This window comes from Hylobates moloch, unplaced genomic scaffold, assembly GCF_009828535.3.
Source record: "Hylobates moloch isolate HMO894 unplaced genomic scaffold, HMol_V3 SCAFFOLD_20, whole genome shotgun sequence".
Classification (NCBI taxonomy): Eukaryota; Metazoa; Chordata; class Mammalia; order Primates; family Hylobatidae; genus Hylobates; species Hylobates moloch.
This window is the reverse complement of record NW_026652295.1, coordinates 35,324,619-35,348,404: the sequence shown is the minus strand read 5'-3', so window position 1 is coordinate 35,348,404 and position 23,786 is coordinate 35,324,619. Positions and strand designations below refer to the sequence as shown.

The following is a 23,786-nucleotide window of genomic DNA, read 5'->3' as shown; positions in this document are numbered from 1 at the left end:
CTGCCTCATTAACTCCCTGGCCCAAAGGACAGAGATGTTGGTGCCTGCCAGGTCCCTGGGCCCCAGAGAAAGAGCCATTAGCAACTACAGGACCTGTTTCCCATCCTTACCCAGGGCCAACATCACTCCAGCCCACACCCCTCTCTCTCTCTCTCTCTGAGCACACTGAGAAACTGCTCAGTTCAGGGGCAGGCTTGTGGGCTGCGGGAGGGGACCGGAGATGGGAGAAGACATTGGGGTAAAAAGGATCAGTGAAGGGCCCAGTAAAAGAATCAGCTGGAGGGCCGGGTGCGGTGGCTCACGCCTGTAATCCCAGCACTCTGGGAGGCCGAGGCGGGTGGATCACGAGGTCAAGAGATCGAGACCATCCTGACCAATATGGTGAAACCCCGTCTCTACTAAAAATACAAAAAATTAGCTGGGTGAGGTGGCGGGCGCCTATAGGCCCAGCTACTCGGGAGGCTGAGGCAGGAGAATGGTATGAACCCGGGAGGTGGAGGTTGCAGTGAGCCGAGATTGCACCCCTGTGCTCCAGCCTAGAGACAGAGTGAGACTCCATCTCAAAAAAAAAAAAAAAAAAGAATCAGCTGGACCATGGGAATCATCCACATGGAGTCTGGAGGTTGAATGGGGTCCGTTAAGGTAATCTAATCCAACTTTGGCGGCTTCAGATGGCGGGATCTTCTCTACCTCACCTTTCCCAAGCATTACCTGTCTTCTGCTTGTGCGCGTCTGCTGATGGAAGGCTCACTGCTGCTGAGACATTCCTTTCAGAACTGAGAAGAGTGGTTGGGACCAGGGTCTAAGACTGTGTGATTCAACAGCCCTCTGTCGCTCCCTCTTTCTCCTTAGTTCTCTCTCTGTAACTCTGTTCCTTGAACTGGGGTTTCCATTGATTTAGCCAGGAAATTCCCCAGTGCCGGAAGGATTACAAAATACCAAACCCAGGCTGGGGGTGGTGGCTCACGCCTGTCATCCCAGCACATTGGGAAGATCACTTGAGCCCAGGAGTTTGAGACCAGCCTAAGCAACATAGCTAGACCTTGTCTTTGCAAATAACTAAAAACTTCGCCAGATGTGGTGGCACGTGCCCGTGGTCCCAGCTACTTGGGAGGCTGAGGTGGGGGAATCGCTTGAGCCCAGACAGTTGAGGCTGCAGCGAGCGGTGATCACGCCAATGCACTCCAGCCTGGGTGACAGAGAGAGACCCTGTCTCAAAAAACAAACAAACTCAGTGCCTGGCACGTGTTGTATATTCAATTTGTGGTGATGGTAAGATGTGACAGACATACAAACACAGGCCATGGCAGTCTCTCTAAGACTCTAAAGCAAGCTCTCCGAGGGCACTGGAAACCCCAGCCCTGGCTGATAAGGTGCAGCCACCATTCAGGAGGTGAATATTATGGAATTCTGGAAACTTCCGCAAAAGTTCCAAAGAGGAGTGTGTGAATGATTCTGAGTCTAGGCTCCCCAGCTGCTTGGACCCCCCCAGCCACACCCTAGCTGCCCCTCAAATGCATCCAGAGACTGACAACTCAGGCCAAAGGCCTGTGCTTGGGGGCACTGTGGCATTGGAGCAGGGGGCGGGACCCCCAAATGTGGCCCCTGGGAGGTGTGTTTCATATCGTGGGGAAAGGGAGTGAGGTTGGGGCTCTGGAAGACAGGACGGCATCAGGGCGTATCAGAGGCCTCCAGAACATTATTCTTCCCAGGAGCCGGATTCTGCTGGGAAGAAAGCCCATGCTTGCAATAGAAATAGCGAGGGAGAGCAGGCCAACAGCGCCCTGCCAGGCGGAGCACAGAGGGACCGCTCTAACACCCAGCAACTTGTGATTAACAGGTTACACCAATTAGGAGCCAGCAGCACCCAAGGGAGCTCCTTGGGAAGTTTCTCTCCTCCTCCTCCACATCTCTTTTTTCTGATTATGTATTGAATACTGTTATTGTTGAAAATCTGAAAATACAAGTATGTGTAAAATGGAAAGTAACACCCACCCCCCCACATTCTCCCTATAATTTTATCACCCACAGATGTGTGGCCAATATTTTGGGTGTATTTTCCTTAAGTCGTTTTTCTAGACTTTTTCTTTCTTTGGAGAGTTTCGCCACACCCCTGCCCCTCAAGCCTTGTTCACTCAGCAAAGCCCTCCTTTGGAGTGTGAAAGGCAGAGGTGACGCAGCCCTGCTCTGGGATCCGAGTCCTGATTTGAGAAGGGTTTTCCTGAACCTCCAAGCTGGTCCTCTGTGTCGTTGCTGCCCAGGAATGAAGGACAGAAGCTGAGGGACAGGAAACCCTGCAGGTGCTCATCCTACCCGGGACAGGACAGGTGATCAGGAGCAACAGCCGAATCTCTTGGGCGGCCTCTTGGGGGCCACCTCCACCAGCGAGTCCTTCAGGCCTTCTTCTTGCATCCTGAGTGACCTATGTGACAGTGCCAGGCATCAGTCCTCTCTCTCACCTCCTGGGGGCAGCATGGATGGGCCCATGGGTGCAGCTGGGGGCTGGGAGGCTGCACCCGCAACCCCCACACCAGCTCTGCCCCTGCCCTGAATTCCACTTGAGACCCGAAGAATCGAGTCACTGAGACTTCGACTTTCTCTCTCTGGCCTACTATGTGCCAGGCACTGTGCAGGACTCTGACTACGACAAAGAAGCCACCATCCCCTCCCTTGAGTAGTGAGAGAGACAGACAGGAAAAGGGGTGACTGCAGCCCAGGAGTGATGGGGAGGCACACAGGGACTTCACACCAGGTCCTGGAGGGATCTGGGGAGGAAGGAGATGGTGACCGAACTGAAAACTGAGCCATGGACAAGGTTTGCCAGCAGAAAGGGTGGGGGAGGTGCATCCCAGGCAGAGGGCCATGGCTCAGTGCCAAGAGAGAGCTTGGAGGCTGGGGAAGCAAAAGAAGTCCATTCACTTCTTCATGATATATTTACTGTGTGCCAGATGGTGCTCATCTGATCTAGCTCCTCTCATCCCTTACTCATTTTATTCATTTATGGAGCACCTAGGTCCCGGGTATGGGGAGAGGGGCTGAACAAAACAGACATGGCCCTGCCTTCCTGGACAACAAGAAAACAGATAAATACATATCTCATTAATATGTGTCGTGTCAAGAAAGGCCATGAAGGACACAAACAGGGGCTGTGATCCAAAATAGTGATGGGAGGTGGGTGATCAGGGTGGGAGTCTCCGAGCGGCTGGAACTTAGCGAGTGTGTGTGTGTGTGTGAGAGTGTGAGTGTGTGTGGGTATAAGTGAATGTGAATGTGTGTGTGTAGGGGTGGGGGAGATGGCACTAGAGATGCTGCAGGCCATTGCAAAGCATTTGGATTTTAATAGAAGCTACTGGAAGTTTGGGAGCAGAAGAGAGACACTCCTTTTCTCAGCCCTCTTTGCAAATGAAAAAACTGAGGCTCAGAGAACCTAAGTGCCTGTGGGGAGTGATTCAGCGAATGGGAATGGCAGAGCTGGAGTCAGGAGACTCTCAGTGCAGGGCTCTCTCTCCCCTCCGGCTGGTGAGCCCAGGTCTTTAACTAGGTGCTTCCCTGACCCATTTCCTCAGAATGGGCCTTCCCGTCCCACCTGGGAGTGAAGAGTGGGGCTGGAGCTGGCCCAGAGGATTCTGCGGCGGGGGGGCGGGCAGCACTTACCTGGCCAGGTTTACTACAGGCTCCAGGACGTTGTGACCCAAGGCGGCACTGCACTCCCCAAAATAGACCCCCAGTTCCTGCAGGCCAGACAGGGAAGGGCATATGTGCCTTGGGAGAGACCACTGAAAGGCCAGGCCATGCCCTGAGTCCCAATGCATCCCTAAGCCGACCTCAGTGGCGAGCAAGACAGCCCCATGTCAGCGTGGGCCACGGTCCCTGGCTGGAGCCCTTTGCCCACTGTCCCTTCACCCCGGCTGGTCAAGGTGTCAAGGAATGCATTGAAGAGCATTTGACAGCCTTCGGAGTGGCGTGGGAAGCCGGCATCCCAACTTGGAGAAGTGCCTCTGGAGACATTTTATAAATGTCAGTTATGTTTTTTAATTTCAGAAATATTTCATTGGGGGAATATTGGAAGATACAGTATAAGAAAGTACCAGCTCAATATCTAAGCTATTGCTGTTAGTATTTGGGTAGATATTGCCTTTCTGTTTTATATAACCCTTTTACAGGGCGGGGGCTAAATGTCCTGTACAGTTAGGTTAAACCATACGAAATTGCTATTTTTGGCAAGCCCCAGTCAAATATCAGCAATTTCATGTGTTTCGACCTAACCTATATCTAGATTTGCAGCTGCTTATATGGTTTTCTATTATATTGTAAGCATTTCCCCCACACCTTAAATATTTTTCCAAGACAGGATTCTTAATGGCAAATACTCCCCTCTCACACGAACATCCACGGTTTAACCACCAATTGCTGCCAAATGTTTGTTCTTATAAATAATATTTGAAAACCCTCATATAAACATGTTCGATTGTATGTTATACACGGATATCCATTAGGTGTTCCTTTAGGGATTATTACTTCCGAGTCTTCCCTTAGGATAAATTGCTAGAGGATAAATTACTATGTCAAAGGGATGAGTTACTACTTTTAAGAACAAGGCCGAGCATGGTGGCTCACGCCTGTAATCCCAGCACTTTGGGAGGCCGAGGCAGGCAGATCACTTGAGGTCAGGAGTTCTAGATCAGCCTGGCCAACATGGTGAAACCCCGTCTCTACTAAAAATACAAACATTAGCCCAGTGTGGTGGCGCACGCCTGTAATCCCAGCTACTAAGGAGGCTGAGGTGGGAGAATCACTTGAACCCAGGAGTCGGAGGTTGCAGTGAGCCGAGATCGCGCCCCTGCACTCCAGCCTGGGCGACAGAGCAAGATTCCATCTCAAAAAAAAAAAGAAGAAAGAAAAAGAAAAAAAAAAATTCCCTTCAAGCAAGAGCCACAACGATGACCTCACGATTTATGGGAAGTGGGAAGAGAAACAGGAAGAAAATACAGTATGAAAATGCCAAGAAGGGTTGCGTGAGAGGTAGGGCGAGGAGTGACTTTTCCCTCTATTTTTATTACTCTCCAGATTTTCTGGAATGTGGTTAAATGCTATTCATGAATAAATAGTATTCACTGTCTGGCAGTGGGGCTTTTGATGTAATCATCCCAAGGGAGAATTTGAGTCTTAAAATAGGAGAACTTAGAAGGCAGCATGTTAATTAGAGACCAGAGATAAAATTAAAATTTGATTGGGAATTTTAAACAAAGCTTTTAAAACCTTTTTACTCTGAAGCTATTTCTTATGTAGGTGGGGACATGGTATGGGAATGTGCTAATTCAACAGTGAGGTTCAGTGTCACGCCCCCCACTCCAGCCTCGGGGTTTGGGCTTAAAGCGCATCTCCAGAGGCCAGGGCTGTGTGGGAGGCAGAGGCAGCCAGGCTGCTGTCCACGCTGAACAGGCCTTTGGTTGGGGCAGGGGCAGGAATGGGCCACGGGTTCTTCTCGGCTGCCCGGGTAGGGTGATGCCTAGCCAGGGAGGTGTCTGCCCAGTCCACGCACAGAGACGGGCTGATGCCCAAGTGCTTACCTGGGCCAGTTGCTGCCCGGCTTCCACGGACACTTGCCGTTCCTCCTCACAGTCCATCTTGTTTCCCAGGAGAACGATGACCACCCCATACGACCCTGCATCCTGCGCACAGAACACGTCTGTCAGCCACACCCACTGTGTGCCAGGCTCCTGGCACATTTGCCCTCCTAGAAGCTGAACTGTGTCCCCCACATGTTCCCCCTCTCAGGCCACATCCACTCCATAAGGCCAACCTTAAGAACACCTCCCCCAGGAAGCCTTCCTGGATTGTTCCTGCCCATGCCCTCTCTTCCTGCCTGTGCTGAACAGTCCAGCACTTGATTACACATTTTCCCAATTGTCTCATGAATAATAATAATAATAGTTTCTGATTAATGAGTGATTGCTATACACCAGGTGCTGTGCTGAAAGCAATTCTATCAATTAATTCTCACAACTCCCCTATGAGAGAATTCTGGAAATTGAAATTCAGATGAGAACTCAATTCACTTGGCCAAAGTCACAGAGTTGGGGTGGGTGGGATTCAAATCTAGGTCCTGTCAGACCCCAGTGCTCAGCTCCCCTCTTCACACATTACCTTATCCTGCTTCTTTTGCTAAACTAGAAACTTCCAGAGAGAAGACAACATGGCTAACTTCACACCCCTCTGCTGTGCTAGCACATGCTGCAGAATTTCAGTATATATGCTTTGAGGGAGTAAGCACGGGAAAAACTAGAGATGTGTGAACAGAGGAATTATCACGTGGAATGGCACAAGAACTACATTAGCCTCAAGTGTAAGAAGAAGACATTACAAACAGCTGCCATATGTAGGAAGAGAATGTTCACGGGATAAAGGAAGTAGTTTGGTTTGAAGGCTGTACTATGTGGTTGTGGTTTCTTTGTACTACTGCCTTCCCAGCTCATCCAACCACACGCCCTCAGTGGGTGGTGTCACCCATATGTCTGTCATGTCATTTGTAATCCTGGGAGAAAAGAGAGAGTGGGCAGGATATAAGGTCCCTCTTGACTGGAGGGACTGGAGCCAACCCCAGCAGCCACCTGCTCACCTGGAGACAGTCTAGCCAGTAGCGCACGTGGGCAAAGCTCTCCTGGGAGGTGATGTCGTACATGAGCACCACCCCGTCCGCCTTGCGGAGCAGCTGCCGCGTCATACTGTGGTACCTGCCCAGAGAGTCTGCATGAGGCCACACCAGGCATCCTGACCCCAGGCCCTGGGCTCTGCAAAGTGAGAGAAGTAACCTATCCACAGAGCATGTCCACATGCTTTCCTTCGTACAGTGTAGTTATTGATGACTAGGTAACAGTTCTCATGGCTCAAATTTCAAAAGGTCTCAAGGAGAACTCAGTGAAAAGTCTCCTTCGTTCTGCCCCATTCTGGAGCCACCCAGTCCCCCTCCCCAGAGGCAACCAGGGTTATCAATTTCTTAAATATTTTTCCAGAGGTATTTTATGTATATACATATATATACACACACATATATACACCCATACACATACATCTTTCCCCCTCTATTTTATATAAATACAGTGCAAAACATTCATCATACTCATTAATATTCAGTGTTCTGCATTTTGTTTTTTTCCAGTTAACAGGATGTCTTGGAGAAATTTCCCTATCGGGCCGGGCACGGTGGCTCACGCCTGTAATCCCAGCACTTTGGGAGCCTGAGGCAGGAGGATCACTTGTGGTCAGGAGTTCCAGATCGGCCTGGCCAACATGGTGAAACCCTGTGTCTACTAAAAATACAAAAATTAGCTGGATGTGGTGGCATGTGTCTGTAGTCCCAGCTCCTCAGGAGGCTGAGACACAAGAATCACTTAAGCCATGGAGGTGGAGATTGCAGTGAGCTGAGATCACGCCACTGCACTCCAGCCTGGGTGACAGAGCAAGACTCTGTCTCAAAAAAAAAAAAAAAAAAAAAATCCCTATTAGTACATAAAGAGAGTCCTCAGTCTTTGTGTGGCTTTATGGTGTTATATTGGGTGGATTGACCCTCCTTTATTTAACTGGTCCCCTATTGATGGACATTTAGGTTGTTTCCTATGTTTCATAACACAAGTGATAATACTATAAATGGTCCTGGTCCCTTTGTTATTATAGTCATATATGAGTCTATTTATAGAATGAATTTCTAGAAGTGGAACTGCAGAATCAAATAAGATATGCCTTTTAAGTTTTTATCACTGCCGGGTGCCGTGGCTCATGCCTGTAATCCCAGCACTTTGGGAGGCCGAGGCAGGTAGATCACGAGGTCAGGAGTTCAAGACCAGCCTGGCCAATATGATGAAACCCCATCTCTACTAAAAATACAAAAATTAGCTGGATGTGGTGGTGGGCACCTGTAGTCCCAGCTACTCAGGAGGCCGAAGCAGGAGAATCGCTCGAACCCAGGAAGTGGAGGTTGCGGCAAGCCCAGATCACACCACTGCACTCTAGCCTGAGCAATACAGCGAGACTCCATCTCAAGAAGAAAAAAAAAAGTTTTGATCACAACTGCCCAGGTTGAAAGTAGAAGACCAGCATTTTCAGAAGGACAGGTGATTGGGTGGCTGTCCCCTAATGACCATGTTGGGACAGCCCTAATATACGCCCTGCCAGGCTGAGGGACCTCTGGCTCTGCTGCCCTCTCTCCCCTGTCTTGGGCTTGACTCATCCCTCCTTCCCTGACCTCCTGAATCCTTGGGGGGCAGTTGCCTCCTGCCTGTGTTATCGGGGCTGCTCCCTGTCTCTCTGCACCCCTATGCTCAGCCTAGGTTCCTGACACCACTGATACGCAGTGCCCGTTACCTCTCTTGGCCAGCCGTGTCCCAGAGCTGCAGCACAAAGCACTTGTTGTCCACCAGCAAGGTTTTGACCCGAAAATCTACTCCTAGGACACATAGAGAGGGGTGAAGCCTACTAAGTTACCATCCAGGACTCTTAGCCAAGGCCTACCCCAGTATACACCTGTCCCCTTTACCAGCTGAGGTGCGATGGAGCCCTTGGCTGCCAGGCTTCTCTTCGGCTCTGCATCCCATCCGTCCTCGAGGACCCACTTCCTCCAAGAAGCCTTCCCAGACCTCCCTGCCACACTGGCAAGTTGTGCCAACACAGGGCACCTTGTCTAGGATGTTCATTCCTTAGGCCACCCAGAATATAAGTTTCATTATTTTTTTTTTACAGTACTCTTTGTTCCATTCCCTAATTATTACATGCACTTTCCCCTCTCAACAAGACAGCAGCGGAGACAAGCAGCCCAGAGGGGCAGAAGGAATGCTGGCTTCAGGCAACTGTTACACTGGTTACAGGACCTCAGGCAAGTCACTTCACCTCTGTGAGCCTCTCTTTCCTTGTCTGCAAAGTGGCAAATTAGAAAGACCTACACTGCAGAGTGGTTGGAGGATTAAAATGCTGTTTTAAAAGGCGTGGTGACACATGCCTGTAATCCCAGCTACTCAGGAGGCTGAGGCAAGAGGATCACTTGAACCCGGGAGGCGGAGGTTACAATGAGCTGAGATCGCGCTGCTGCACAATCTTGTTGCCTGGGCAACGAGAGTGAAACTCCATCTCAAAAAAAAAAAAAAAAATGCTGCTTTAAGTGACCCAGAGAGCATGCAATTCTGAATTGAAAAGAGGATAAAACTTCTGGTGTGGAGGCAGGGCTTTTAAGGTAGGTGGCCTTAACTTTGGGGGCCCAGCTAGGGCAAGAAACTGAACGAGGTCTTCAATTCTTTGCTTTCCTCATCTGTAAAATGGGGATAGATATGGAAAATGTACATTCGAATATAACTCCGTTGGCTCTGATTCTCCATCTGGTCCCATCCTCAAATGCAGGCGGGTAGAGTTCTTAATTTGTGAGGTGGGGGGGCGGGAATGGAGGGAAGGTGACGCCAGGTAGGGAAATACTGACCCATGAAGGCAGCACCATTTCCTGTGGTATTTAAACCAGAATAGACGATAGCCACCGGGGGGCAGCAAACCGTAGCTGGGATTGGGACAGAACTGGACCCAGCACTTGGATCTCAGGTACTCCCAGCAGGCTAGCAGTGCATGCCGGCTTGCCTGGTTGGTTGGTTGGTTAGTTGGTTGGTTGGTTGGTTGGTTAGTTGGTTGGTTGGTTGGTTGGTTGGTTGGTTGGTTGGTTGGTTGGTTGGTTGGTTGGTTGGTTGGTTGGTTGGTTGGTTGGTTGGTTGGTTTGTTTCACAATTATGCAGCTTGTGTTTTTCTTGGTTGAATTTTGTGAGAACTTCTTACCACAAAATAGAGGAGGAGGCTCCATTCTAAGCAAGGCTGTTGTAAGGAATAAGACACGTATGGAAGATGCCTGGTGCATGGGAGGTGGTCAGTAAACAGTAGCTTAGGTGACTAATAATGGTAGCCTTGGCCAGGCACGGTGGCTCACACCTGTAATCCCAGCACTTAGGGAGGCTGAGGCAGGCAGATCACCTGAGGTCACCAGCCTGGCCAACATGGCGAAACTTCATCTCTACTAAAAGTACAAAAATGAGCCAGGTGAAGTGGCACACACCTGTAGTCTCAGCTACTTGGGAGGCTGAGGCAGGAGAATCACTCGAACCCAGGAAGCAGAGGTTGCAGTAAGCAGAAATCGTGCCACTGCACTTGAGCCTGGGTGACAGGGCGAGACTCCATCTCAAAAAATAAATAAATAAATAAATAAATAAATAAATAAATAAACAAACAAACAAAATAATGGTAGTGTTGTAGAACCTGTGACCCCACTCAACATCAGGCCAGCCTGCTATAGGTTTCCTCTTCCCAAGGGAACTGCATTTCTAACTAGCTCCCAGGTGAGGCTTCTTGGGCAAGCAAAGTTTGAGAGCCTGCCCCAGGCCTCTCTTATGGGGGGCTGTCATTTACCGACTGGTCTGGCACTGATCCCCAGTCGGCATGTGCCCTGGTCTAATACAAAGACAGGCATGACTTCTTTGTCCCTAGGTGGGTCTCCCCTCCATTCCCTCGGGTTTGCTTTTTTTTTTTTGGAGACGGAATCTCGCTCGGTCACCCAGGCTGGAGTGCAGTGGCGACATCTCAGTTCACTGCAAGCTCCGCCTCTTGAGTTCACGCCATTCTCCTGCCTCAGCCTCCCGAGTAGCTGGGACTACAGGCGCCCGCCACCACGCCCGGCTAATTTTTTGTATTTTTAGTAGAGACGGGGTTTCACCGTGGTCTCGATCTCCTGACCTCGTGATCCGCCCGCCTCGGCCTCCCAAAGTGCTGGGATTACAGGCGTGAGCCACCGCACCCGGCCGGGTTTGCTTTTCTGTAGCCCTGTACGGGGTTCAGTGGCCGCATATCCTGAACTTTTCGGGAGGGAAGCCTCTCTGCTGTCAGCCATTTCTTGCAGGAGCCACTGAGGTAGACATGATCAAATATTTACTTCTAATAATAATAACAACCATAATAACTAATACTTACTGAGTACTCACTACATGTCAGTTATTATTCTAAGATCTTGACATATTGACTCAACTAAACCTCAACCACTCTAGGAAGGCAGCACTACTGTTGTCCCCATTATGCAGATGAGGATTTGGGGGTTCAAAAGGGTTAAATCATTTGTCCAAATTCAGACCCTAATAAGTGGAAGGGCTAAGATTGGAACTCAGGCACCTAGGTTTCTAATTTACCACACTTTACAAACACATTCTGTGTAAAATATCCAGCTCGCCCAAGGTGACTTCCTGCCAGACCATGACCGCCCAGCCTGGAACTAGTCATGAGCAAATCCAACCAGCACAGACCCTGCTCTGGCCTGCCCAGGGGCCACATGAGTGGAGACTTGCTTGTTTTCACCATCAACTCTCGCAGGCCCCTAAATCGCAGGGTGCATTGTTGATGTGGCACATTATAAGCTAATCAGATCAGTGCAGAAAAAGCAAATTACCTGTAATTAGAGACGATTAGTGAAATAGTAAGGTTATGCCCATATAAAACAATGTCTAATGCAGGGCCCGTGGCCAGGGCAGAACCTGCAGCTTCCTCAGGGAGGTCTTGGTCTGGGCCTGCTCCAACTCGTTGGCCCTGGCCCCTGCGTCTCTCCTCGCTCCCTGCCGCCCTCCCCAGTGCCCTTACCCACGGTAGCTGTCAATCCGGTGGCGAAGGAACTCTGGTGCAGCAGGTGCAGGAAGGATGTTTTGCCCACGTTGGAGTCTCCCAGGAAGATGACATGGAAGAGGTAATCAGGGTTGGTCTGGAGTCCCCCTCCAGCCATGGGGTCTCCCGGGGATGGGGTCAGCCCAGCTTCCCTGGAGTCCATTCCTGGATCTTCAAGCCTGCTCTCTGCCCTTGATTCCCTGGAGTGAGGGGGGCCTTGTTCTTCTGTGTGAGCGGTCATGAGGGATGGCCTGGGTTGGGCTTCCTGCTCAGCCATGCTGGGAGGGATTTGCGTGGGTTCCTGGGGTCCTGCTCCAGCCCCAGTCTGAGCGCCCCCGGGAGGAGAGCCCCTTGGAGGTGCCGGTTTTCCAGGAGTGGGGGCTTCTGCTTCCGCCTGAGCCTGTGGTGTGGCAGATGGGAGAGAAACAAGCAGAGAATCTTGCTGGGGGAGTTCCGAATGCGCAGTTTCTGGGCCATGAGCCTCAACCGACTGCTCTGAACTGAGGTCTTGCCCACCTCGGCCCTCTTGTTTTCCTTCCTCAGACCTGGGTTCCTCTTCCAGCCCCTGGTGGGGGAGGGCAGGCAGCTCACCCAGCCCAAGGACCTGGCCGTGAGCTTCTCTTAGCCCCTCAGGAAGGCCCTTCTGCACCGCTGGGCCTGCCTGGCCCTGCTCCAGCCTCTCTGTGGGCACCGGACCCACAAACTCCAGGCCCTGGAAGGGCTCAGCTGGCCCCAGGGTGAGGGCTCTGGCCCTCTGGGTCCCCGGTCTTGGCTCAGAGCCAGTGGCATGCAGGTCCTGCTGGAGGGCATCTCTCTGCCTGGGCGGCTTGGCCGGGCCCACTCCCGTGAGGGCAGTTGTGGGTGAGGGTCCGGGCTGGGTATCCCGCTCAGTCATGGTGGGAGGGGTTTGTGTGGGTTCCTGGGGTCCCGCTCCAGCCCTAGGCTGAGCCCCGCTGGGAGGAGCCCAAGACCCAGAGCCCTTGTCATCTGGGTCTGAGGCCTGGATCTGTTTGCTGGACCCAGCTGGGGCCTGGGGAGGGGGAGAGTTCGCAGGGGGAGGGGGCCCATCCTCTAAAGGAATGAGCACTTTGAATGCAGGTGCCACCAGGCTTCCTGAGAGACCCCAGAGGGAGCGGCCCTCGGGTGTGGACCCCGGCTCCTGGTTGGGGTCCGGGTCGTGCGGTTCAACAGGCTGCTCTTCTCTAATGTCCTGCTCATCTGGGTCCACTCCTTTGCTGTCCTTGGCGCTGAAAGTCACCCCAGGGGGGGTCCTTGGAGCCCCATCTGGATCTGAAGATGGCTCCTGACCAAATAGTAAAGCCTGTGGCTCCGAGATGGAGATCTGCCTGACCACACGGGGCGTCTGGGGGCCTGAGGCAGCTCTTGGGGTCGGGGGCGGGCTCCAGCAGAGCTGCAGGGCTCCGTGCGGAGGGCTGCCAAAGTTGCTCAAGAGCTGGTCCCAGTCATCATTGTCCCCAAATAGCCCAGGCAGGGGGGCCTCCTCGAGGGAGGCAGCCTGAGGGTCTGGGGTCTTTTCACCCACTGCAGGAACACTGGAAAGGAAGCAGCGAAGCAAAGATCAGGGGAGGGGCAGGTAGGTGGAGTCACACCCATCCCACCTGCAGCCCTCGCCACCCCTTGCTCTCCTCATGGCCAGGTCTCCTCCCGGTCCTTGCTCAGGCAAATCCTTCTCACCTGGCCTGTGCTCCCCATTCCTCCTCCTCATCCAATCCTGTCCATCCTCAAGACCCACATGAAGCCTCACCTCCTCCAGAAAGCCTTCCTTGATCATTCTGGCCCATCCCACTTCTCTGAGCTATAACAAGTAGAGTGAGTGCCTGCTAGGGATCTAGCACTGCACTAGGACACGTGTGTGTGTGTGTGTGTGTGTGTGTGTGTATGTGTGTGTGTGTACATGTACATGCACACACGTGCATGTTTTAATTCTAGCCATGTGGTCTCGGGCACAGGTGTTTCCCTTTTTTGTGCCCCAGTTTCCTCATCTGAGAAATGGGCGTGATAGTTCCAGCTTGGCAGAGGGTGGGGTTTAAGGAAGGAGGCTGTGTGTGCACTGTGTGCTAGCTAGATCCTTAGAGAACTCAGAGTTCCCCACTGGTTCCAGGAGGCCCCTAGAGTCCACCCCAGTCCAGGGATAGCAGCCACTTGCCTCAATTTCTCCTCCACCTGCCAGGACACCCGGCCCCTGGCGGCGTCCAGGCGCCCCCTGGTCACCTGCAGCTGCCCCCGCACCTCCTCCAGCCGCCCAGCCAGGTCACGCTTGGCCTCCTGCAGCTGCTGGTTCTCTGAGGCAGCCTCCTGACGTGTGCTCCTGAGGTGGGAGAGCTGGGCCTCCAGCTGCAGGGTGGAGGGTGAGGCGGAGAGAAGCCCAGATGCCCTCCAGGGCAGCAAAAAGCCTCCCAAGGCCATTGTGGGACACAGACCCCACCCCCTGTCCAGGCTCCTGGAGACCCAGCTTAAATCAGAGTAGGAGTGGGCGGTTATCCCTCCTTGGCCTAACTAGCTCCATTAGCTCCTGTCCAGGAGGGGCATTGGAAATCCTGGGGTGGGCACCTAAACCAGATCCCACCCTCCCTCTACTCAGCGCCCTGCAATGGCTGCTGGCCCCTGAGCCCATCTGGTCTACAGGGGGCTCCTGATCCAACAGCAAATCACATGACCCAAAGAGGGAGCATTGCCTGGCCAGGTGCAGGGAAAGGCAAAGCTCTTGCAATGGCCTCCAGGACCCTGCACAGTCTCCTGCAGCCTCCTCCCCTCCCCTCATGACCCTCACCTCCTTTCCTATGGCTGTTGCCTCTCAGTCTGTTCCCGTCCACAGCTCTGCTTACTGTTCCGTGAACTTCCACAGCGCCTGCCCGCTCAGGGCCTTCGCACCTGCTGTTCCCTCTACGTGGCTGCCCTTCCCCCGCATATCACACTTCTCCATGTCTTCACTCCAATGCCATCATCTCAGCCAGGCCTTCCTTGACTCCCTTCTCAACTTACTTTGACTACGATTTCAACTCCCCTGACTCTTCTATCCCCCTTCCCTGTTTTGCTTTATTCTCCTTAGCACTGATCACCATTTCCTATGTTATGTATGTCACCTGTCTCCCTGACTAGATGGTAACTCTGTGGGCAGAGGTTTGTGTCTGTCGTGATCCTCAGGACCTGGAACAGTGTCTGGCACATAGTTGGTCCTGGGTAAGTAGCTGTGGGGTGAAGGAATAAATGGTTGGAGGGGAGAAGCTTCACGTCCACAGAGGACAGGACGAAATGGCCCCATGTGTAAAGCCCTATCTCTTCACTTGGCAGGAGGGGCCTGCCTCAATTTCCAAGGAGCAGCTGCAGAGGCACCTGGGAAATCAACCTGGTAACAGGGCCAGCCCAGGCCGTGGTGAGGAAGGCTCGGGGAATCTTGTCCCAGGCTGAAGGGTGCTTCTTGTCTTAGTTACAACAGAGCACAATTTTACCAAGGTCAGTGGTCTTCAAGTTGAGGAAGGAAGAGATAATGGGGCGCGGATCACAAGGTCAGGAGATCGAGACCACAGTGAAACCCCATCTCTACTAAAAATACAAAAAATTAGCCAGGCATGGTGGTGGGTGCCTGTAGTCCCAGCTACTCAGGAGGCTGAGACAGGAGAATGGCGTGAACCTGGGAGGCGAGCTTGCAGTGAGCCAAGATTGCGCCACTGCACTCCAGCCTGGGTGACAGAGCGAGATTCCGTGTCAAAAAAAAAAAAAAAAAATGGGGCAGGGTCTCAGACCCAAACACTCAACCACAGTGCCACCCGGAAGTGACTACAGGCTATAAGACCTGCAGTGTCGGGACAGCAGCAAGTAACCTGACCCTAAGCAGGAAGCTAGGTCAGTTTCAGAGATGAACAACTGAGGCACAAAGCACCTACTATGTGCCAGGCACTGTCTCATGCCCTCACATGTAGTACCTCTAATCATCACAGTACCTTCTAAGGCAGGAGTTCTGATTTCCATGTCTCTGATGGGAAACTGAAGCTCATAGATATTAAAACCCTGTTCAGAAGTGGGTTTCTGGGAAACCCTGTCACTCACCTCCCTCTGGCCCTCAGCTAGTTGCTGCACCTCGCGCTCCTTGGCCTCTAGGACGTCCTGCATCTGGGAGGTGAGGGCCAGGCCCCGAGAGTCACTCTGTGGAGTAGGTAGATTCAGCCCTCACCCTGCAGACTCTAAGAGCTAGCCGGGCAGGCCAGCCCCTCTCACATTCCACCTCCACCACCTGGGGTGCCTGGGCCAGGATGTCCCAGCAGGGAGCGTTCTCAGGACAACTCTCCCAGTTCCAGCCTAGATTGTGGCAACAAGGAGACTTGGCAGAGATGGGAAGGGGGCCCAGGCTCGACACTCCCCACCCCATCTCTCTGGGGAACACAAGCTGCTCAGGGCAGGGAGAGGATTCACTACAGCAGCTTCCTGTGCCCCACCCTGGCCAGTCACTGGCCCCACTCCTTAGCCAGCAGAGGCGTCCCGGGCAGTGGGAAGGAGGCAGGCTGCCAGCAGGAGCCCACCTCAGCCTGCAGCTGCTGCTTCTCCTGGCGGATCTGCTGCTCCATCTCCTCATAGAGCTGCTGGACCTCGCGGTGGTGGTCGGAGTCACGCCTGGGAGGAGCAGGAGTTGGGGCCAGGCAGCCCATCAGCGCCTCTGGGAGCCTGCTGCCGGCAGGGGCAGTCTGGGCTTGGGTTTGGAATCCATCCTATTGCTTTCCTCTATCTGCCGGCAGTCACTGACTTCTGTCACCCTGAGAACAGCCATCCCAGTAACAACCCCCGACCCATACGACTCTGACATTGGTCCTGCTGATCCTACCATGCTGACTCTTGTAACCATCACCGGTTCCCCTGGCCAGGGTCTCATCGTCCCCATCACCCCATCACTCAGTCCCCACCTCCCTCTTTCACCATCCTCCTGCCCCTATAACCCAACTCCAGGGTCACCACATGCATTACAATCTGTGGGAGCAGGCCCCCTGGAGTTGGGCATCACAGTGGGTCCTGTACCAAGACACACCCTGCCCTTCCCACTCCTGCCATTACCAACTCTGTCCTCCCCGCCAGGTCCCCTGAGCCACCTCTTCCTCCAGCGCAGCTCTGCCCTATCCAGCTCATAGGCCCAGCTGTAGAAGGAGCTGGGGAAATTCAATCAGATTCCACTGGAATGTGAAGAGCACCTACTTGGAGTCAGACACCCGGCCGTGCCCCCCACTCACTTCCTCAGGGTCAGCTCCAGGGCCTCCTTGTCCGCCTGGACCTCCTGCAGGCGGCTGGTCATCTTGGCCAGAAAGCCTGCCAGGTTGCCTGCCAGCTGGGGCTCCTCCTGCCAGATTTCCATCTGCCTGGGGAGGGGAAGACAGGCAGAGATGGGAGGGTCAGACACGAGGTGGGATGAAGAAGCAAGGGGAGCCTCACTCCTCCATTTTCACTGCAGCGCTCCAAGAGACTTTGGCACCTGGGCCAAATCTATTGACACCCTACAAGATGCAACTAAAATGCCACCTCCTCCAGGAACCATTCCCAGGTGTGCCCTCTCCCTTCTTGAACCCCTGCCACACTTTGTCTCTCTGGACTCCATAATAGTGGGATGGGGGGATTTGGGATCCTGATGGCCCAGGGCTTCCATCTGCCCTCTCTGTTCTCTCACTCTGAGGCTGTGTGACCTTCAGCAAGTCCCGAGCCCTCTCTGGGCTCATTTGTAAAATGGGGTGGGGGATGACACCTGCCAAGGAAGGTCATCAGGGAATGAGAGGCGCCTGATGAAAGCACCAGCTCAGGGCCTGCCACACGGTTGGTGCCCGATGAAGGCTGCTTTCACATGGATTTAATTAAGTCATGAGGACGGATGCCAGAGGGCTGAGCCTAGGCCAAGCTGCCAAGTGAATACAAGGCTCCCCACCCCCTTGCCCCACCGGTCTACACCTTAAGTCCCACCCTGCCTGCCTCACAGCACCTGGGCCCCACCCTCCAAGAGCCAAGCGTGAGGAATCTTGTCCTCACAGAACCCCACGGGTGGGGCGAGCAAACCTGGGCCAGTGGATGAGGGCAGTTTCCTCGCTGGTTCTAACAGATCCTGGGGGTCCTAGGAGGGGACGTTAGCAGGCAGGGCTCCCTTTCTCTCTCTCTCTCTTTTTTTTTTTTTTTGAGACAGACTCTTGCTCTGTTGCCCAGGCTAGAGTGCAGTGGCGCGATCTCAGCTCACTGCAACCTCCACCTCCCAGGTTCAAGCGATTCTCCTGTCTCAGCCTCCCAAGTAGCTGGGATTACAGGCATGTGCCACCACACCAAGCTAATTTTTGTATTTTTAGTAGAGATGGGGTTTCATCATGTTGGCCAGGCTGGTCTGGAACCCCTGACCTCAGGTGATCCACCCGTCTCAGCCTCCCAAAGTGCTGGGATTATAGGCGTGAGCCACCGTGCCCGGCCAGGGCTCCCCTTCTCTAAGCAAACCCTCATTGAGTTAAGAAAGGCACCCTCAGGGACCCGCATGGTTTCAAGAATTCAAGTGCCCTTGGTAAGCTGAGCCCACTCACTAGTCCTCCTGGAGAGTGACCCCACAGGGAAGGACAGGGCAGGGAGGTGCGGGGGTGGGAAGGACTCCCCATGAGCAGTCATCCTCTGCACGTGGTTTTGACCCCACAATAACTTTTAGGCTCATTCTGCAGCCCAGGAAACAGAGGTCAGAAGTCAAGCCATCCCTGTGGTCACACAGCTAGCCAATGGCCAAGCCAGTATTTGCACCTGGCTCTGCCTGGCGCCTGCCCCCTTGACCCCTGCTGTGTCCAGGAGAGCCCCTGCCGTCAATGGCTGGCAGAGCCTCTCCCCATGCACGTGCTGCCCTGGCCTTACTTGGGAAGTACGTGTCCAGTCCCCAGCTGCTCCATGAAGGCGAGGAACGCCTCCTTCTCCACAGCATCGGCCTCCTCCAGAGCTGGGAAGCTGGTGGTAGCAGATACCCGCTTAGAGGGCAGTGGCTTCCTTCTGTGGAGCCTGTGGGGGCTCTGGCTGGAGCCAAAGATGTTTTCTGTGGGACGGAGGTGGACAGAGGGGAGCACAGTGGAGTTGGGCCCAGGCACCTGGCCTCCCACCCAGCCCTGCTCCAGCCCTCAGGGAAGTAATTCTACTTGTGCCAGTCACATTTATACAGGGCTACATTCATATATTTCTCATATCAACCTTAGGAGTCTGTTTAAGGTCCCCATTTTACAGATGAGTATCTGAGGCCCAGAGACACGAAAAGACTTGTTGGAAATCCCACCGCACCTCCAAGGCGGTGAACAAATTCTTCCTGCACTCAAACAAGGGATATGTATTGAGCATCTACACGACAAAATTAACCAAAATCCCTAACATGGAGCTGACATTACAGTGCGAGTTGAAAAGAATATATATATATATATATTAAGCCAACTTGCTAAGTGAGCCAAAGGAATATGCAGGGTAATTTCCACTGAGAGACTGGGAGGATCGACTTAGATGAGGTGGCTAGCAGTGTCCTAAGGAGGTGACATTGGAACTGAGATGTGAATCACAAGAAGGAGCAAGCCATGTGGACTCCAGAGAAGCGTGTCCCCGGCAAAGAGAACTGCACTGCAGGGGCCCTGAGGCAGGAGCTGGGCTAGCAAGATGGACGAGGTGAATGGCACTGAGTGAGCCAGAGAGGTTGGCAGCGTCTGGATGGTGCAGGCCTTGCAGGCCCCAGGAAGGGGCTTCCAGTTTGTCCCACAGGCATGGCGGGCATGATTCGATTCAGGAATGAAGACCGCCCCAAGGCTGCATGGACAGCAATGCTCCCTCTGCGCCCCACGGGCAGTTCCTCCTGCCCAGCTCCTGAGTTCTCCTGCCCACCCTCAGCTTCTCCATTGCCAGAACTGCAGCGGCCTCCTCCTGGAGTGGGCCCACGCGTAAATGCAGATTCCTGGCCTCCTCTGCTGGTCTCCAGGCTTTTGGAGACTCAGCTGACCTGAGAACTTTGGGGGCCTTTGTGGACACTGAAGGTTGATCTGTGTCTTGCAGGGGCTCTGTGAGGACACCACACCTTCCATTGCCCGGGCCAGAAGGTCTTCCCAGGGAGACGATTAGTGGGAGGATTGTGCCCTGCTGGCCCTGGGCTCCCTAAGTCTTGTCAGCCCATCTAGAGAGGCAGGTGCTGGGGCGGCGCTGCCCAGTGGGGGCTCAGCACCTGGAAAGCCCCCACCCCTAAATAACACCCTCTGCTGCTCCCTGGCCCATGGAATTCCCTTAACCAAAGCCACAATGTTACTCTCCTCAGGCGGAAACACATCTGTGGTGTCAAGACCTCGGGCTCAGGAGAAGCCTTTTACTGGGGAGAAGACATAGGAGGAGTCAGAAAGCAAGCCCGGAGGCCTCCCTGGAGGGCAGGGGGGATGCAAGGGGGAGGGCCCCGACCACTGTGGCAGCTGGGGATGGGGGGTGAAAGTCCCTGGGAAAATGGTTGCCTTTCTAACGACCCAGCCTAGCCCCGTGCAGGGCACACTGCACGGAACACCTGGGTGCCCAGAGGCCCTCCAAGGACAGACATACTGAGTCCAGAGCTGAATTCTTCAAGGGATAGGTGTCCCTTCCGCTCCATGTCCACCCAGTCGAAGACCATCTCTGACTCTTCCTTGCTGCCCAGGAAGCTGAACTTGGCCACCTGGAAGGAATGGGCAAGTTGGGCAGGTGTTCCCACTGGGGAAGGCTCTCACCCTCCAAAACGGAGAGACGTTTGTCTTCAGCCACTGCTACCTCACCTCGCCCCAATGTCAGAGTCCCCCCAGTAACCTGACCCAGGGCCTAAGCTTGACGTTCCCAACCCCACCCAAGGCAGCCCTCCCAGCAGGGCCCTGAACTGGCTCCAGCCCTTTTCACTCTCTCCATTCAAAATCAAAACGTACCTGTCCTAAGTCCCATGTCTTTAGGAACTTGATAAAGGACAGCAGCCAATCCTCCCCAGAATGTGGTGATCAGTGTCCAAAAATTATCTGGGGCCGGGCGCGGTGGCTCATGCCTGTAATCCCAATAGTTTGGGAGGTCGAGGTGGGTGGATCACCTGAGGCCAGGAGTTCAAGATCAGCCTGGACAACATAGTGAAACCTCTTCTCCACTAAAATACAAAAATTAGCCGGGCATGGTGACAGGCAGCTGTAGTCCCAGCTACTTGGGAGACTGAGGCAGGAGCATCACTTGAACCCAGGAGGCAGAAGTTGCAGTGAGCCAAGATGGTGCCATTGCACTCCAGCCTGGGTGACAAGAGTGAAACCCCGTTTCAAAAAAATAAAAATAAAAAAGTCAATGAGTTAAATCTTCTATAAGAGTTCATTTTATATATCATGGCCTACAGGTCATGATTTTACCTTTTTGAAAATTATAACGAGTTTTAGACTAAGGTCTAGGAGATGGCCCAGTGGGCTCATCTGGCAGAACCAAGTAGCCTGCATGGCTGCACAAGTGCACGTCATGGGCTCTTTGAGCCCACACGCTTTGGCTCTCAGAGGGAATCCCCAGGCATAATAGAACTTTTGAGTTTGCTGATTCTCTGTTTCTCTAGTTACTTTTTTTTTCCTTTTTGTGAATTTCATGTTTTTATCTGGGGCTGCACATGACTGATAAGTTATTCCCCATTGGTGGCAGCAGTGATGGTCTGGTCTAAACCAGTGATGGTCTTTATGTTCTATTTGGTGATCTCTGAGGGATGCATCATGGAGACCTAATGCCTATTGGTTGAAAACAGAAAAACTGGTTTGCTAATCGTTTTGTTGTTGTTGTTGTTGTTTGTTTTTCTATTCGTGATCTCAAATTAGTTAAGAATTCCAGGCCGGGCACAGTGGCTCATGCCTGTAATCCCAGCACTTTGGGAGGCCGAGGGGGGGCAGATTACTTGAGGTCAGGAGTTCGAGACCAGCCTGGCCACCATGGTGAAACCCTGTCTCTACTAAAAATACAAAAACTAGCTGGACATGGTGGTAGGCACCTGTAATCCCAGCTACTTTGGAAGCTGAAGCAGGGGAATCACTTGAAACCGGGAGGAGGTTGCAGTGAGCCGAGATGGCACCACTGCACCCTAGCCTGGGTGACAGAATGAGACTGTATCTCAAAGAAAAATAATTTCATATCCACTGGGAAGGAGAACAGCTCTTTGAGATCTGGATTGGTGAGTTTTCATGTTTCACGTTGCTGTGTTTACTTTTTTTTTGAGATGGAGTCTCACTGTCATCCAGGCTGGAATGCAGTGGCCCAATCTTGGCTCACTGCAGCCTCCACCTCCCGAGTTCAACCGATTCTCCTGCCTCAGCCTCTTGAGTAGCTGGGATTACCTGTGCCTGCCACCACGCCTGGCTAGTTTTTGTATTTTTAGTAGAGATGGGGTTTCACCATGTTGGCCAAGCTGGTCTCGAACTCCTGACCTCAGATGATCCACCTGCCTCAGCCTCCCAAAGTGCTGGGATTACAGGTGTGAGCCATCACACCCAGCCTGCTGTGTTTACTTTTGATCTGTGACTGGAACTGTAGAAATGAAGCAAGACATTCTCTGTGTGTCTGTGTATCTATATGTCTGTAATAGACAAGCCTTTAACTCTTTTTTTTTTTTTTTTGAGACGGAGTCTCACTCTGTCACTCAAGCTGGAATGCAGTGGCGCAATCTTGGCTCACTGCAACCTCCACTTCCTGGGTTCAAGCGATTCTCCTGCCTCAGTCTCCCGAGTAGCTGGGATTACAGGAATGTACCACCACGCCCAAAAGGTCTTTAACTCTTATTGTCAATGTGAAATACTCTTGTACATCTGGAAGGTATTAATAACTTAGTGTACTATGTCTCTTAAAGGAATTCTGTGTTGATTAGTTCATAGAGACAAATAAGTGATTATATAAATCTAATTCTCCTAAAAATAACAGAAAATAACTGAAATTTGAATGCTTTAAATGAGTTAGACTTAAAACAATTCTTCTTAGAAATCACTAGCTCAGAAAATTTTTCAGGAGCCAGGTCCATATAATTAACATGATTCTTTGAACAAATTAGACTGGTTTAATAATTGTTTTGACAAAACACATATAATAGCTATCTGTCTTTTCTGTGCTTTATGTTAAGTATAATTCAAGTATACATTCTGTTTTTCATAAGGCCTATATTTGTTTTCTGTGAAGAAACGAGTTAATCTAGATTTCCTATACTTCTCATTTCGACCTTCGGATCAAATAAGTCAACTTTATCTTTACGTATGTTTGAGATTATAAACATGTAAATTTGTGCCCCGCTAAATTGATTAATTATCCTAACAAATAAATTTTGTATCAACAGTAATTATATTTTCTAGTGTGTCACCTTAAACACAGTTTCCAAGACTCTTAGGTAACTTTAAAATTTGTATTAATTTTGAATTAATATTGAAGTACATTAATTAATAAATAATTTTTGGCTATCTCGATAATTTCTAAAACAAATTTAATACTGAAACATTGATTGCTAAGCATATTTTTAAGTTGACATATTTTTTACTTCTTATTTTCACATGCTAGAAAGTAGCTATATCTTTGGGTAATGTTAATAAATGAATTCATTTTTTTCTGCTTTAAAAAGTTGTGCAGGCTGGGCGAGGTGGCTCACGCCTGTAATCCTAGCACTTTGGGAGGCCAAGGTGGGTGGATCACCTGAGGTTAGGAGTTCAAGACTAGCCTGGCCAACATGGTGAAACCCTGTCTCTACTAAAAACACAAAACTTAGCCGCACATGGTGGCGCGTGCCTGTAATCCCAGCTACTCTACTCAGGAGGCTGAGGCAGGAGAATTGCTTGATCCCAGGAGGCGGAGGTTGCAGTGAGCCAAGATCATGCCACTGCACTCCAGCCTGGGCGACAGAGTGAGACTCCATCTCAAAAATAAATAAATAAATAAATAAAATTTAAAAAAAAAGTTGTGCAAAAGAAAGCGACAGAGACCCAGATATTTGTATGCCCGTATTCATAGCAGCATTACTGACAATTGCCAAAAGAATCAACCCAAGTGTTCACTGACAGATAAGAGGATAGACAAAATGTGACGTATACGTACAACGGAGTATTATTTGGTCTTTAAAAAGAAGAACATTTGGACACATG

At 51.9% G+C, this 23,786-nt stretch overlaps 1 protein-coding gene across 1 annotated transcript in view; it reads right to left on the bottom strand.

Moving 5' to 3' along the window:
• Positions 1-1,235: 1,235 nt before the first annotated feature.
• The window catches only part of RAB44 (RAB44, member RAS oncogene family), a 35,658-nt gene continuing 13,107 nt past the window's right edge, over positions 1,236-23,786 (bottom strand). Inside the window, exons 3-14 of the mRNA XM_032141694.1 lie at positions 20,233-20,344; positions 18,538-18,712; positions 16,905-17,030; positions 16,206-16,296; positions 15,736-15,831; positions 13,835-14,022; positions 11,647-13,220; positions 8,362-8,443; positions 6,620-6,734; positions 5,571-5,672; positions 3,655-3,731; positions 1,236-2,422 (exon numbers count right to left, since the gene is read on the bottom strand). Coding sequence (XP_031997585.1) covers positions 2,332-2,422; positions 3,655-3,731; positions 5,571-5,672; positions 6,620-6,734; positions 8,362-8,443; positions 11,647-13,220; positions 13,835-14,022; positions 15,736-15,831; positions 16,206-16,296; positions 16,905-17,030; positions 18,538-18,712; positions 20,233-20,344 — 2,829 coding nt within the window. The 3' untranslated portion in view covers positions 1,236-2,331. The remainder of the gene's footprint in view (positions 2,423-3,654; positions 3,732-5,570; positions 5,673-6,619; positions 6,735-8,361; positions 8,444-11,646; positions 13,221-13,834; positions 14,023-15,735; positions 15,832-16,205; positions 16,297-16,904; positions 17,031-18,537; positions 18,713-20,232; positions 20,345-23,786) is intronic.